The sequence below is a fragment of the Aspergillus sydowii genome (genome assembly GCF_001890705.1).
Source record: "Aspergillus sydowii CBS 593.65 unplaced genomic scaffold ASPSYscaffold_5, whole genome shotgun sequence".
Classification (NCBI taxonomy): Eukaryota; Fungi; Ascomycota; class Eurotiomycetes; order Eurotiales; family Aspergillaceae; genus Aspergillus; species Aspergillus sydowii.
Genome location: NW_024467863.1, coordinates 2,033,287 through 2,047,347, shown reverse-complemented (window position 1 = coordinate 2,047,347; position 14,061 = coordinate 2,033,287). Strand labels below are relative to the sequence as shown.

The following is a 14,061-nucleotide window of genomic DNA, read 5'->3' as shown; positions in this document are numbered from 1 at the left end:
TTAACGTGCAATGTCAACCTTAACTGCCAATAACATGGTCAGTGCGCCGCCATATATCAAAGCTTTGGGCCGGCTGCGCGGAATGCACTGCGCCGATAGCAGCACGAATACGAGTTGGAGTCCTGGGCGGCTCTTGAAAGATCTAGAAGGATCTGGTTGTTGGCCGTATACGTTGTACAGCTTAAGCCTTTGTGCCTGAGCAGTGCATCGTTTGAAGGTACTGGTTTGGTGAGCAGGTCTAACATATCGGATATACTGTATTATTTATTACTTATTACTATACTATTATATTGTAAAGACGGTCGCGAAGAACGCTGGTAGCAGACTACCCATCACTATGCAGGATATATGTTTCGCGTCCCGCTTTGCTGATACCTCTCTTGACTCTCTTAAGACCGTGATTAAAATTGATCAAGCAGAGTACAGAGCAGGCAAGCAAAGCGACCGTAAGTACCAGGGACACATAAGCAAACAGCTGCATCATGTCCTTTCCGGTGGTGTTGGCCCGCATCCCACTTCCGTTCAGGACGATTAGTCGACTGACGAAGTATGCGATGAGGGCCATGTAGCACATCTGGACATAATTAGCTTATTAATATGATCTCACATTTTAGACGAACGTACAATGACTGGAACGATTCCGAGGATGATTTCATGCTGGACGAAGTAAATACCCAGGACCATGACGACGAATGCAGCCGGGATGATGGCCATGGTGAGACTGTACTCGGGCTCCTCGAAATGGACGTCGATCAGGTTGTACTGCACGATAAAGGCGACCAGGAAGAAGAAATCGAGTTTGATCAAAACCAGGTACACTTCGTAGGCCATATATCGCATGCGAGTTTCCGAGCTACCATGGACACACTTGTATATAGCCCAAGCGTAATCCCGATGCATAAAATACGCGCAGGGCCACAGAACAAAAGATGTTATGGCAAGGGTAATAGGGACAAGAATCTCAGCTGGCTGGATTCTCGGCCACACGTTACGGGTGGTGTCAACCAGGGTTGGAAACCCGAAACGATCTCTGTAAAGTCGGGCAGTATTCTCCTGCATTGTTGTGCACTGCAGACCTGCATAGGCGACAATACATAGATTGGCGATGCATATGGCGAAGAGTAGAATATTGTTCTTGTTGTGGATTGCGTCCAGGGAAAGAATAAACTGATAGACACAGGCGAATGCCAGGATGCCCAGGGCGATTGGGATCACGTAGGATACTGGCACTTGCGTGATGGTCGGGGTTACCCATTTCTGCCATTCCACGAGGATATATCTAGTCCGGGTTAGAGACTGTTATCGTGTATAATTAATATGAGGGTTTACATTTCAAGAGCGATAACAAGGGTGGCTTGGACGAGAAGCGCGGTGCATAACCACCACTCGTTTCTCGAGGTTGGCCTATACATTATTGCGATCGGGAGTCCCTGCCAGACCGACCATAGATCGCGAGAGGGTGTGCGAAAACCATATTAACTGGGCTGGAGTGGCCATTAAAGGAAGAAAAGTCTTCAGCCAGCCCAGTGGTTCTTGGTATCGGGCCCACTGCCTATTCGGGCAAAGGAGACCCTCATCGCAGGCATCCAACCCCATATGTCTCACCTTACTAATACTGCAGAGCTTAAACCATTTATTGAGTGCGAGCCACAAAAATCAGATGTTAAGGAGATGTTGTTGGACTTGTCCCTGGAAAACATCAATGCTCCGTTCCCGTCGTGCGGTCCAGACAATGCCCTGCATTGCGGTTAGGGACCCATTCCCTCTGGACATCTTGCAGCAGACTGCTAAGAAGCGGCTCGTAGCCCATCAGCTCTAATGCTGGAACGACACTAGCCTGATGGCGGAGAAAATTCTGGCCCAGTATTGCCTAGAATACTGCGCTATTGCGCTGAAGACACTGCACGATGTAGAGATTATGCAACGTCGGTGCCTGATGTAGTTCCTTTGCTCTCCGCTGTTCATCCTGGCCCATGGCGTCGATAGTTGCTGGTAATGCAGAATGTCTTATTCTAAACTTCACTGCTAGTGAGGTCGGAACAATCCGTGGTCTCGGGGACATCCTCTTTATAGTACAAGATAGGACTACGCCAGCCTGTCTCTCCATCATGGTATACTCTGGGTGAATGGGACTCTGTGACGCCCGAGAGCTCCACGAATATACCTTTGGAATAGGGACATTCATCACATCTCTCAACTGACAAAATCAATGGGACATAAGGGAGAAAATACAAAGTGCATGGTCGCAACCTCGCTAGCAGTTGTAAAATGAGGCTTTCCCGCATTAGGATTCGGAAGTTTCGCAATTACCTCATTCCCATCTTCCATGGTGAGTTGGATTACTTTATCATATTGCCTATCTGATATTTTCATAACATGGGTTCATAATCTCCAGTAGAGTTTAGAAGCGGCTAGGAACGATCGAAATTGACATGGCGGTTTAAGAGCTGCTGCTGCTCGTTCCAAAGCCAGCGTCCGGCGGTGAATCGATTGGTCGCACTCATGCCTTGGGTTGCTTTGATGGGTTGTAGATGGTGTTTGGTATCTTGTATGTCGAAGGTTTCAAAGCAAAACGCAAAGCCAGTGCCAGACCCTCGAGACAGTGGCCGAGCAGCAACGCTTCAATGGAGGCTCAAGCAGCGGCAACTTAAGGTTGTTGGTGTGGTCCACTAACAGGCGGAGCAAACATTGTGCCTTGACTGTGGGCAACAGCTTCGCTGGTTGGACTCCTAAAATTTAACGAAAACGTCGATGGCGTCGAGCTTCTCGAGAAATGAGAGGCCAGAGCGGCCATGGCCCTATGGTGCCGTGTCTTGGCAGGGCCAGCGCGCCATTTTGTCTCATGGAGGATAGGGTACTTGGCGAATGGTTGCACCAGATGTTAATTGGGTAAATAAACGGCAGCCGGGCAGTGTTGGCTGCGCCTTGATGCTACGGAACTTGACAGGGGTATTTCGACTTCTAATATACTTAATGGCCCCGCATCACTCTGACCATCATCCCTTGTGCTTAAAAATAGTAGAGGGGATAGAAAGTCACATACATTCAGCATCATCCCTAGCATACACCATCATTAGCAGTTTATGAATGACATGTCGACTGTACGGCTTCCCTTCACCAATGAGATAAGTGTTGAGTATCCCCACGATACGGTCGAAACACCGCGTTTTCGACATCATGTTCGCGACGAGCTGGGCGATCACCAAGCGGAAGCAGAGAAACTCCTGGTAACCTCGGACACACCCGTGTCCATCCCGCAAATACCTCGCAAAAGGCGACCATTGTCGCTTCTCTGCTGCTTTCTCTACGCGTTCATCCTGATCTTTTGCTGGAGCATTACAGCCATCTTGTGCGTCCGACCCATCAAAGGATCGGGATGGCACGACACATACACATACATCGGACCATGTACCTACTCTGAAGGCGGCATGGCTCAGGGATTTAGTTGCGACGGTTGGGAGAATATCTTGACAAGAAGCCAGCTGGCAGTGAATGACCGATGGAGACGTACTGTCCGGGTGCTGGGTACTGTCATGTCTGTCGCCGCGATCCCTGTGTCTTCGGCACTTTGCGCTCGGGGTGCGGTGGCGTATATTCAGAACCGATATCCAGATGACTTTCCGTTCAGCAAAGTAATTCCTCTTGCTGATCGGGGTTGGCTCAACCCGACAATTATGGGCGGTGCGCTGTTCGCCCGCGATAGACGCAAGTACCTTAGCTGGTATCTGATTGTTTCCCTTTGCATCTGTGGCTTTGGTATGTATAGAAATACTGTATCTTTCGCTCCCTTTATTGGAGATCGTACTCACCGTATAATAGGAACCTTGATCTGGCCTCTGCAGGAACTGCTCCTAACACAAAAAAGTGTGCAGCTGCTGGTTGTTGAGCATGCAGGCGCACCAGACCCGTCGTCATACGTTCCAGATGCAGATATCGCCGCCCTATCGCAGGTCAACTCAGCTTATGCCATAGGCGCTACCAGAGCTGCTATCAATATGGCTGAATACTGGGATAGCCAGCCTAATATATGGCGCGACCCAGAGAATACATGCAACCAAACAAGTACCTGGAGTAGTTCCTGTACAAGGCCTCGTCCGGAAGGTGGAACCTTCCTCTGGCCTTTACTGGGAAACAGTACCTTCGTTTCGAACATCGCTAGTACGTTGAATACAGGACTGGCCGTGAACCATGCTTTTCGGTTCAATTCCACTGTTGACTGCGTTACGGTGGAAGAGAGCGCATATCCTCCAACGTGCTCAGGCTTCACAACATCTACGAGAATAAATACAGATCCTGAGTCCACGGAGGACCAAATATTCAAAGTCTGTGTGCCAGGGGCCATGGACAAATTTCCGTGGAATGTGACGCGAAATCGGCAAGATATAAGCGAGGAGTTATACTTCCATTTCAACACTGCTGCTGTATCTTCTTTTTCAAATGCCAGCTCTAGCTTTACTCGGCGATGCACCGCAAACACAACGGCTGGGTACTTCCAGCTACCGAACAATCTAAACTCCACATTCGGTCCGTTACTAGAGGAGTTTGACCTAGCACTTAGTGACGATTCACAAATGGCGTTTCCTCCCGAAGGAACAGGCTCAGACCACTATCCGCCTGAGAGATTATTGGGGTAATTTCCTTCCCTTGTTCACCATTTGTGGCATTGGGTCTCTGACAAGTGACCAATGATACAGACATGCGTACCCCATCCCTGATCCGCCCGAAACTCCGGCTCTGGGTCCCCTCTTAACAGCAGCACTGAGTCTCTTCGGGCCATCGACTTTCTTCTCCACCAGGGCAAACACCAGCGGAACAGACAATACACCCGCGCATAATAACGCATCCATAACACCCGAGAACTGCACAGACACCATCCCTCTCTACTACATCGCGACGCGCACCTTCGCTACATCTTCCGAAGAACCCCGAAGACTTCGGCGGTGCGCCTCAACCTCGGAATCAGCTTATAACTCCGATCTCAGGGCGTGGCTAAACGGCATGTTCCTGGTAGACGCGAGCGACAACTACCGACTCCGTGCGAGGGATGCTTTCACCCAGGCCGTTTTCTTCGCGAACAAGGTGAATCTAGCCCAGGCGGCGGCTATTCCGGATTATCGCCGGATTATCCCACTGGATGAAGGTGTTCAGGTAGAGAGGCTGTTTATGTCTACTGCGGGAATTGCGGTATTGTCGGTGATTATTGGGTTGCATTCGTTGGGGTTGATATGGGTGTCTATTTATTCTGCGTGGGTTCCGACTTGGACGGAAGTTCTGGATGCTTTGGCGGTTGCGAGGTTAAGGGTCGAGTAGGCCATAATGTATGTACATTTTACAGCAGAATACTTTAATAATAGTACCTTATAAATACCGCGACAGCGGCTCAAGTGGAAGGAACCTTGTTGAGTGGGTCGGCGGGACTGCCCCGTCTCCGCCAATCAGTGACTGTAGAGCATAATCACGTGTGAAAGTGGGAAAGTGGAGTCAACGGACCGATTGGGAAAGGCACCTCCATCCACCTGCAACTCCCAGTGTCATCCTTCAGTATGTATCGGGGCAAGGTCCAACCAGTCAAGGCTGCATGTCTCGCATGGTAAGCCTCATCTACACTTCAGATGTCGTATTTTCTAACGCTCATCCTCCTCCACCAGCCGTGCGTCCAAAACCCGCTGCGATGGGCAAAATCCTTGTTCGCCGGTATGTACCTTGACCATTTCTCGCCGAAGACAATGTGCAGTTGGCTGACACTTAACTGCAATACCAAGTGTACTCAGAGGAGTCGCGGCTGCGTGTACAAGCCCAGTCGCCGGGGTGGACCTCGATACAAATCTAACCGTAAAGAATCCCAGGACACAGACATGGATTGTTCCACATCGTCTCAGCTGTCACCTGTGTCCAAGATGGGAAGCGAAATGTCACAGATCGATCGCATGCCAGATCTTGCGAGCTTAACGCCTAACGAGTTGTTTGACAGGAGTCTTGCCTCCATGAATGCGCTGCTTTCGCCGGCGCCGTTGCAGGCCGACCTCAGTATGGCTCCTGATTTCTTTTGGAATCCTCCAAATTTGGAGAGCCCCAGTGATATGGGCGGTCCTTTAGTTCGGATCTACACCTCCGAAAAGGAGATGTAAGTGCTGGAAGACAGTTCAACAGCAGCCCCCTCGCTAACAATGCAGAATTGATGCGTACTATATACACCTTCATCACTATTTGCCTCTGCTGCCGCCTCCTTTGACGCCACCAGAACATCACAACCAGCCAAGGTTGTTCAGTCCACCGCCGAAAGAGTCTTTTACTGTTAGCCAATCCAGTCTACCATATTGGCCCACTACCTCCTTGGGGCTCGCACTATCTGCGATCCTGGTGTTGATTCCCCCTCCTCAAGACCCAGCGCCACTACAGGAATCAAATATCATGCTGCGGCGCGCTTATGCTCAGTTATACGCACAGGCCGCGATGGAGCATGTCGAGAAAGAGGTTGACGCCATGGGCCAGCCTAGTGCTAATCGCGGCCCGGTCACAAATTTGGACGTCCACGCCGACGTACCAACTCAACTATATCCGGTATTGGCCTTGGTTGTGTTGAGTGTATATGAGTATTCCCACCGGGGGAATATTCCTCGAATGCGTGCACGCGCGAACCAAGCCCTTACCATGGCTATGGACATATCTATCCACAACCAAGGCCAAAATGCGCCGGAGTCGTTTAGGCGCGCATGGTGGTCTACGGTTGGTTTACCTTTGCCCTTTCTCACTTGGACTTATTGCATTTCCTAACCGCATCAGGTTGTCATGTCATACATGTCGTCAATCGGTCAATCAACAGTATGTCCCAGGCGTTAATCTGTCGACCGTCACTGCAATTGGATTCTGACGACATTCTTAGCTCCCAGTGATCCCTACGTCCGACCCCAGAATTACCACTCCGTATCCATCCGTCAAAACTTCCACGATTGACCCCGAAGAATTAAACGTGAGTTCCCCCTCCCAGTATTGATCCATACACGTCCTAAGTATATCAGCCGTGGTGTGCCCTAATACAAGGCCTTGAAGCTATTGCTTCCGTAATACAAATCCTTAAAATGGTCGATTCCGATATGCACAGACCTCAAGACGACAATCGTCTACATGACGAGATACGCAGCCTCGATTCACACATCCTGAGTTTGACTCTACAGACCGAGTCATCTATCAACATTCCACAGGAAGACAATGTCGAAGCCCGGTCTGGGATGGTGCTAGGCGTAATAGCAAACCTCCTAACCCATTCGTAAGTCCCTTGTCCTCTTCCATTTCCCCCATCTAGTTAACATCTCCTTCAGTGCGCGGATCAGACTACACCGCATCCAAGCGTTCTCAAATGTTCCCCTATTTGTCGACAAGCACTGCGACATTGATGGTCTCATGGTAAACGGTGAGCTTTCCCTGACTCCCCAGTCACCAAGGGACTCGTCGTCGTCGTCCCCGTTCACCAGTCAGCAAGCAACTATCGCCTGTTTAAAGTCGTCCCTGGGCGTTTCCCGGGCCTTCAGAGGTCTCTCTGAAGGCCTCTCCCTACCGAACCCTCCCAGCCCAGCCAACCAACCTAATAAACCTATAAACCCTCGCGTCTCCACGCCGCAATATTCTACAACTGCCGCAGAAATATCCGGCTCGCTGTCCTACTTCCGCTGCGCAGGAATGCAAGCCTGCTACTCCCTCTTCATGATCCTGCACCAGGTCCAAGCTGCATTAGCCTCGGAAAGTCTATCCAGCTGCTACTATTTATTCGGGCTGTCAGATCCCGCGACGGAATTACAAGACGCGCGGCGGCTCGTGGAGGAGGTGCGGCATGGGATTGAATGTATGCGTATGTCGTTAAGGGCAGATTCGGGCTTTGAGGCCATTGCGGCGATGAGTCGGGAGGTGGATACTGCGTATAGTTGTTTCTTTACGAATTGAATGCAGACGATTTAATATACCAAGATTGTCATGTTAAATGCATACCCACATTATGCAAGCCATTTCCACTCATTTAAAGTTCCTACAGACGGTTTTCCCCCTTTGCAATGCACGCAAATGTGGTTGGTATGAGGATGCAGAATGAATCGCGTCTGGTAGGTAACAAAGGTCCGAGCAACAATGGGATGGGATCTTTTAGACCCTTGCGAAGAACGGAAAGGTGGACAGGCCTTCACTCCATGTCCGAATCAGCCGGTGCACTGTAGATCTGTGACTACGGTACATAAGATTGATTGAAACAAGCATACTAGACTACTTCACTTTTGTATCGAGATGCTTACACATCTCCGTGCAGGACTGGAACTTTAATTGGGTCTTTGGACTCTGGAGGTCGGGTTCGACATTGTGACAGTTCGCATCTTACATACTAATGGTATTATACGTTTAATCAAACATACTGAGATTTCCCCGGAATTAAAGGCATCCCATGATGTCCGCGCTTGATACTATCTGCCATGGTGAGAGCCTGCTGGACACCCGTAGACCTCCCGAGAATATCAAGGACATGGCATATCCATGCCCTAGTATATGGCGAGGCACTGACAGAGTCCGCGGCGACAAACAATGGCCATGGCAGTCGAACACCAGCGGCGAATCTCGTTTCATCGGATCTGAAAAAGTATGGGACACTGGCGCAGATATCCCTCACCATCTCTTTACTGACAGCGGTTGATTGGGCCATTGTTTGCTGTGCATCTGGCCACGTCGTCTTCTGGCGCATGGATAAACTCGAGTAGATTGGTTGCATTAGTTCGTGTAGAGTGAGTCTGGTTAGGCGATAGTGATTCCATATTGTCACGGCCCTTTGGTCCGGATATATGTGGTATTCGTCATTATGAGGCGGAAAGAGCATGTCGCCCGGTGGAGACTGTTCAATATGGACAGTTGTATACTTCCAGGAAGATCCCAAGGACAGCGCCCAAGATTTCAAAGCTCCATCGAGCCAGACCGCGTGTCTAATAAGCGGTGCCATGTCCCCAGTGAAACCATCGCGGGTGTAGGCCTCTTCTATGGCAATTGAAAGATCGTTGAGGGGAAGCAGAATGTTATAGAAAGTTTCTATGGGATTGGAGCTGCCAGGGCTCGCTGACATTGCCAGCTTTGCTAACCATAGCACCCTTGGCGAGGTGTGGTATTTCGTCCTGTAGAATACATTGCTCACGGCCTGCGAGATCGGCTTCAGTTAGTCGGGGATAGATAGGGACGACTCGGCAACTAACAGACTGAAGTCGCACGACAGTAAACAACTCCATCCCAACTGCTGATGCGAGTTGCTTCTCCCCTCGTAACTCAAGCAGCTTAATTGCGCCCCGGACATGGTTCACCCAGCCATGCATCATATCTGATTCAGGGCATGAAATCATCTGTTGCCACAGTTAAAAAACGAACTACAGCCCGTCCGCAGTGCTAAAGGGGTTTACCTCGTATAGAGCTAACAGAACCACAGTCCCCAGGGTGGAGTCGGACGTGGCGGTATCTGCATCCTGCAGACTGCGGTTGATCCCTCGCAAGGCGACGCTGTATTCCTCTCCTGCCGCTCGTCTCAGAGCCGGTAAATTATGGATCTGTGAGATCGACGCCAGCCCTATAGCTTTTAGGGTCGCCTGGAGGGCATCGGTCGGGTCCGATCTCAGCAAGTCCGGAAGATAAGCGAGCACGCTCTGGCTCCTTGTATTGCCAACATAACATTTGAGAGTATGCGCGATCGCCTGGTCCTCTATGGATGGGGAGATGCAAATTATAGACCGCACTTCTGTTGAGTTTTCTGCTGTAGCCCTAGCCTGACATTTAGTAGCGACTTCGCTTGTCTGGTCGAAGAATCGCAGCGCCTTGGGATCCTGGTACCCCACGCATTCTTTTTTCATTCGGACACATTGTGAACAGGACGGCCTGCGCCGATCGCACTATTTACTCGATTAATTATTTGCCGCTGGCGTCGTGGATCGACTTACTTTTAACCGCCTCTTCCGACACGGGGCACATGCGGAACTGGGCTTTCCTCTGTACATCTGAAGGGGTGAAGTTCAGTGTCAGACTGAAAGGGCAACAAGTTCGCTGCCAAGGGCTGGGGCCGGGCTTGTTTTAAATTAGGCTGCTATATTTAGGCCCACAGGCGCCAGCATTTAGCTCTGATTTGACTTGTCTTCGGCTGGGGCGATGTCAGCCTATGGTACATGTAACTATGGAGTAACTGCAGAAGTAAGCGTATTTATCATTGGAATTTGCTCCAATTCTATTGCTGGACACAAATGAATCCTAATATAAAGCCGGATGTTGTTGATACTGTAGTCGACAACCTGGTGCCTAATCTAGTCACTTCCACCCAGGTTATGTGACACTAAAAGGCATAAGCTGACGGTATCGGGGTAACGTTCAATTGAGATAACAGTTGGCATTTCTTCAGCCTTCTCAGGACAACATTGCCTTCTAATTGGTCGTAAGTTAACTCTCCACCGCCCATACTTCTCGAAAAAATTCAGGTTTCGTCCTGCAGTTAAGCTAACTAAACCGCTGCTCCTGCTTCGCACCCCCAGCTGCAGCAAGATACGGCACGCGGTCCTTCACATAAAATTCCACATCAACCTTATTCTTCAGCGCCGCCTCGCCGCCATCGAGACCGCCGGCCTTGATAACTGTCTTGTCGGGCATGACATCAAGCTCTGTATACAGGCTAGATCCGCAGTCGGCGCAGAAGAAGTGGCGATTGTTCTTTCCGCTGTCGCCGGTGATGTCGTACTTTTTCGGTGTTCCTGTACAATTCAGTTCAGTGTCTGTCTAGTGTACCTTCCAACGATAGAAGTAGTTTATACGGGGTAAATACCTTTCACAACTTTGAAGGAATCGCGGGGAACGACCACGTTGGAGGTGAATGCTCCACCTGTCCACTACTAATCCTTAGCAAGATGATATAGTTTATATATTTCTGGGAAATTGCCTACCTTTTGGCAATCCGTGCAGTGGCAAAGGGCCGTAATGAGGGGTTCAGCTGGCATATATTAAAATCAAGGTGCGCTGGGTCTGGATATGGTCTCTTCACGTACATTCAGCGGTGTAGGCGATACCACCGCACATGCAGCTTCCGTTCAGAGTCATTGTTTATTTGATCACAAAATCAGGTCGTTAACTAGATAGAAACTGGTCTGGGGGGCTTCCGGGCGAACAGGCCCTCTTATACCGAGGAACAGGTTAGTCAATACCCCGCGTCTGCAAAGGCCGAAGTGGTTTCAATGCGGTCATACTGTGGGGTTTTAGATGTTCATCAACGATATATTCAATCCCTCCGATGGGCTCTTGTCCGAGGCCTTGTACTTCCGGCGTGCCTTGTTTCAGAACAAGTGTCGTTCGATTTGTGGATATTGAGGTCGACAACATAGAGAGAGTCTATGGGACTCGATTCTGCAGAGAAAGGCCGAGATGACACGACCGGCAGTAGGATCCGCACTGGCAGTGTCGATAACTGACCGGGATCGCTGCGATCCGTATGTTTCTCGCAATCGGAAGTTGTTCAATCTCGGCGACTGGCTCGGCGTCAGCTTCGGCGTTTGGGCCCACACTGGTTCATTTCTCAGGATCATCGTGACTTTGAGATTCCCAGATATTCTGCTCCTTTGCTTGCTCAGAAGCGGACCGCTCTGTCCCAAAGAGCTTAAATGGCCTGTGCAGGCTTCGTCCCCGTCCCTTAAAATGTTGCTTCAGTCACCGTAGTGGTCATCTCGATGGTTTCGCATTGAGCTCCTGAGCGGAAATACCAAAGTAGTCAGGTACTTTGACGGTTCCTTCGATTTGGTGCCTGGGACCATCAGTCAGTTGATCGCAAGGCTTGCACTAACTGTGCGAGATCTCTCACCTTCATCAGTGGCATCTTTGTCCCAAATTATGGAAACATTGCAGTGGATGCGCTGAAATGTAAATCCAGTCGTTGGTTTGTACCGTGTAGAAAGCTTTGGGATACACCCACCCTAACTGATGGTGAAGCGATCAATATCAACATAAGAGAGTCACAACTGGTCAAGTAAGGAGTTAAAGGTGGGAATGACGTGCTTATCATGATTACCACTGACGAGAGTCACGCGGTGTCTTTGCCTTCCCGGGTCCTCACCACCCCGCTCTTCTCTCCCACTCGACTTCATCTCATCCAGTCTAAGTCTCTTGAGTGCCGTTATTATCGCCTTTCGCAAACATGGGGTCAAGCTACTCTATTCCAGAGCGTCCAGTCAATGAAAAGTCGGCTCGGGGGAAGGTCGACACTGTTCAGCGGTCTCCAGACGGGCATATAGAGGAGTCAGCCACGGTGGATTCACGTAGGTGATCCTTGTTCCAGTTTCCTGGCAAGTTTCCTCCTGGTAGCGACGACGTCTGAACATAGGATAGCTCCGCCGTACCAAATTGAAGAGCGCGAACCAAGCGTATCGCTACGACGCCTACAGGACTGGAACGACGCGCTGCTGGATGACCCGAAGGTTGGTTCAACATGACTGCCTACCTCCCTTGTAATGGTATTAAGGAGTAGGCGTGATAACGAATACAGAACCGCCTAGCGATCTCGAGCTTGGCCGGTGCCTCGTACGCAGATGTCCTTTCCAACAGATCGGCCATCAAGTCCGACACCCAGGTCTTCAACATCAAAGTACCAATCGAAGGAGCGCCTATCACGAACCAGCGGTCCTCCGGACGATGCTGGCTTTTCGCGTCTAAAATATATTCCGTATACCAATCATAAAGGCGTACGGCCTGGACCAGTTCGAGCTGAGCCAGGCATATCTCTTCTACTGGGACAAGATCGAAAAGGCCAACTGGTTCTTCGAAACAATCATCAAGACGGCACACGAGGATGTTTCCGATCGTCTAGTGCAAAAGCTCCTCCAGGACCCGGTTACTGACGGCGGGCAGTGGGATATGGTAGCGAACCTGGTGAAGAAGTACGGGTTAGTCCCACACGACGTCTATCCGGATAATTTCAACGCGCAGAATAGCGGCAAGATGAACTGGCTGCTCACTGCGACACTCCGCGAATATGCCTTTGCCTTGCGCAAGATTGCGCGTAGTCCGCAGCTCAAGGATAGAGTTCAACTTGGCAATTCCAAGGAACGGTTTCTGAAGGAAATCCACTCTCTTGTCACGATTCTGCTCGGACCACCCCCTAACCCGGACGAGCCATTTACCTGGCAATATTACAATGCAGAAGGTAAGACACGAGAGATCCGGCAGACTCCACTCGAGTTTGGACGACAGGCGTTCTCCCAGACATCACGCAGCAGGGTCTCCCCCGACAGACTGTTTAGCCTTGTCAACGACCCCCGGAACGAATATAATCGCCTCCTGACAGTTGACAAGCTGGGTAATGTGGTAGAGGGTCAGCCGCTCACATATGTCAACGTTCAGATGAATGTGAGTCGCCATAAATAACTTCTAGGGTTTACATTGACGCCTTCACAGGTTTTGAAGAACGCCGCCATCTCGATGCTCAAGGCCGGACACCCCGTGTTCTTCGGTTGCGACGTTGGCAAGTTCTCTAACAATACGTCCGGCATCATGGATCCAGATCTGGTGGACCTCTCTCTCGGCTTCAATATCTCTCTCGGGCTGAACAAGGCTGAGCGCCTTGCCAGTGGAGAATCTGCCATGACCCATGCGATGGTGATTACAGCCGTGCATGTTGAACAGGGTCGACCAGTCCGGTGGCGCGTGGAGAACTCCTGGGGCGAGACTGCTGGTGATAAAGGATGGTTTGTCATGACTGATCGGTGGATGGACGAATATACATTTCAAGTAGTGATGGACTTCAATTTGGTGTCTAGCGAGGTGAGAGACGTCCTTCGACAGGAGCCTCAGGTATTACCGAGGTGGGATCCGTTGGGCGTCCTGGCATGAGGGACGAGTGAATTTTTTGTTGTATTGCAGACTGCCAGCCTTTTCACAATCAGTTTACTGTCTGAAGTAATGAAACCTATACGTCTGTAAGACTAGGCTCAGAGTAGAAAGTTACTCTGATCTAGTGGAGACCTACGTAATACCACGCCTCACAGCGCACCCGCCCTAGAACATTCACCAATTCATTACTAC

The 14,061-nt window shown here is 50.2% G+C and overlaps 6 protein-coding genes across 6 annotated transcripts; 3 read left to right on the top strand and 3 right to left on the bottom strand.

The window, feature by feature from the left end:
- Nucleotides 1-44: 44 nt before the first annotated feature.
- On the bottom strand, nt 45-1,412 carry ASPSYDRAFT_203218 (uncharacterized protein; the record flags this gene model as incomplete). Its single annotated transcript, XM_040843829.1, has 3 exons — nt 45-574; nt 625-1,279; nt 1,330-1,412. The coding sequence occupies 3 exons, from the start codon at nt 1,410-1,412 to the stop codon at nt 326-328; spliced, it is 987 nt and encodes a 328-aa protein (XP_040702984.1). The 3' UTR covers nt 45-325.
- A 1,574-nt stretch (nt 1,413-2,986) lies between these two features.
- On the top strand, nt 2,987-5,310 carry ASPSYDRAFT_132723 (uncharacterized protein; the record flags this gene model as incomplete). The annotated part of the gene is made up of 3 exons (XM_040840612.1): nt 2,987-3,756; nt 3,820-4,630; nt 4,695-5,310. Exons 1-3 carry the CDS (start codon nt 3,084-3,086, stop codon nt 5,308-5,310), a joined length of 2,100 nt encoding a protein of 699 aa, XP_040702983.1. The 5' UTR covers nt 2,987-3,083.
- A 207-nt stretch (nt 5,311-5,517) lies between these two features.
- On the top strand, nt 5,518-8,021 carry ASPSYDRAFT_45602 (Zn(II)2Cys6 transcription factor). Its single transcript, XM_040847075.1, has 8 exons — nt 5,518-5,590; nt 5,649-5,694; nt 5,763-6,124; nt 6,174-6,726; nt 6,784-6,822; nt 6,884-6,970; nt 7,020-7,267; nt 7,320-8,021. Exons 1-8 carry the CDS (start codon nt 5,544-5,546, stop codon nt 7,936-7,938), a joined length of 2,001 nt encoding a protein of 666 aa, XP_040702982.1. The 5' UTR covers nt 5,518-5,543; the 3' UTR covers nt 7,939-8,021.
- ASPSYDRAFT_45601 (uncharacterized protein) lies at nt 7,997-10,039 on the bottom strand. The gene is made up of 4 exons (XM_040847074.1): nt 9,951-10,039; nt 9,420-9,902; nt 9,219-9,362; nt 7,997-9,163 (listed from the first exon to the last, which is right to left on the bottom strand). Exons 2-4 carry the CDS (start codon nt 9,861-9,863, stop codon nt 8,387-8,389), a joined length of 1,365 nt encoding a protein of 454 aa, XP_040702981.1. The 5' UTR covers nt 9,864-9,902; nt 9,951-10,039; the 3' UTR covers nt 7,997-8,386.
- Nucleotides 10,040-10,497: 458 nt separating this feature from the next.
- ASPSYDRAFT_89890 (GFA family protein) lies at nt 10,498-11,091 on the bottom strand (the record flags this gene model as incomplete). Its single annotated transcript, XM_040852239.1, has 4 exons — nt 10,498-10,748; nt 10,820-10,883; nt 10,938-10,984; nt 11,040-11,091. The coding sequence occupies 4 exons, from the start codon at nt 11,089-11,091 to the stop codon at nt 10,498-10,500; spliced, it is 414 nt and encodes a 137-aa protein (XP_040702980.1).
- Nucleotides 11,092-11,854: 763 nt separating this feature from the next.
- ASPSYDRAFT_79039 (C1 family peptidase) lies at nt 11,855-14,010 on the top strand. The gene is made up of 5 exons (XM_040850986.1): nt 11,855-12,299; nt 12,370-12,458; nt 12,527-12,687; nt 12,750-13,386; nt 13,435-14,010. The coding sequence occupies exons 1-5, from the start codon at nt 12,179-12,181 to the stop codon at nt 13,867-13,869; spliced, it is 1,443 nt and encodes a 480-aa protein (XP_040702979.1). The 5' UTR covers nt 11,855-12,178; the 3' UTR covers nt 13,870-14,010.
- Nucleotides 14,011-14,061: the final 51 nt, after the last annotated feature.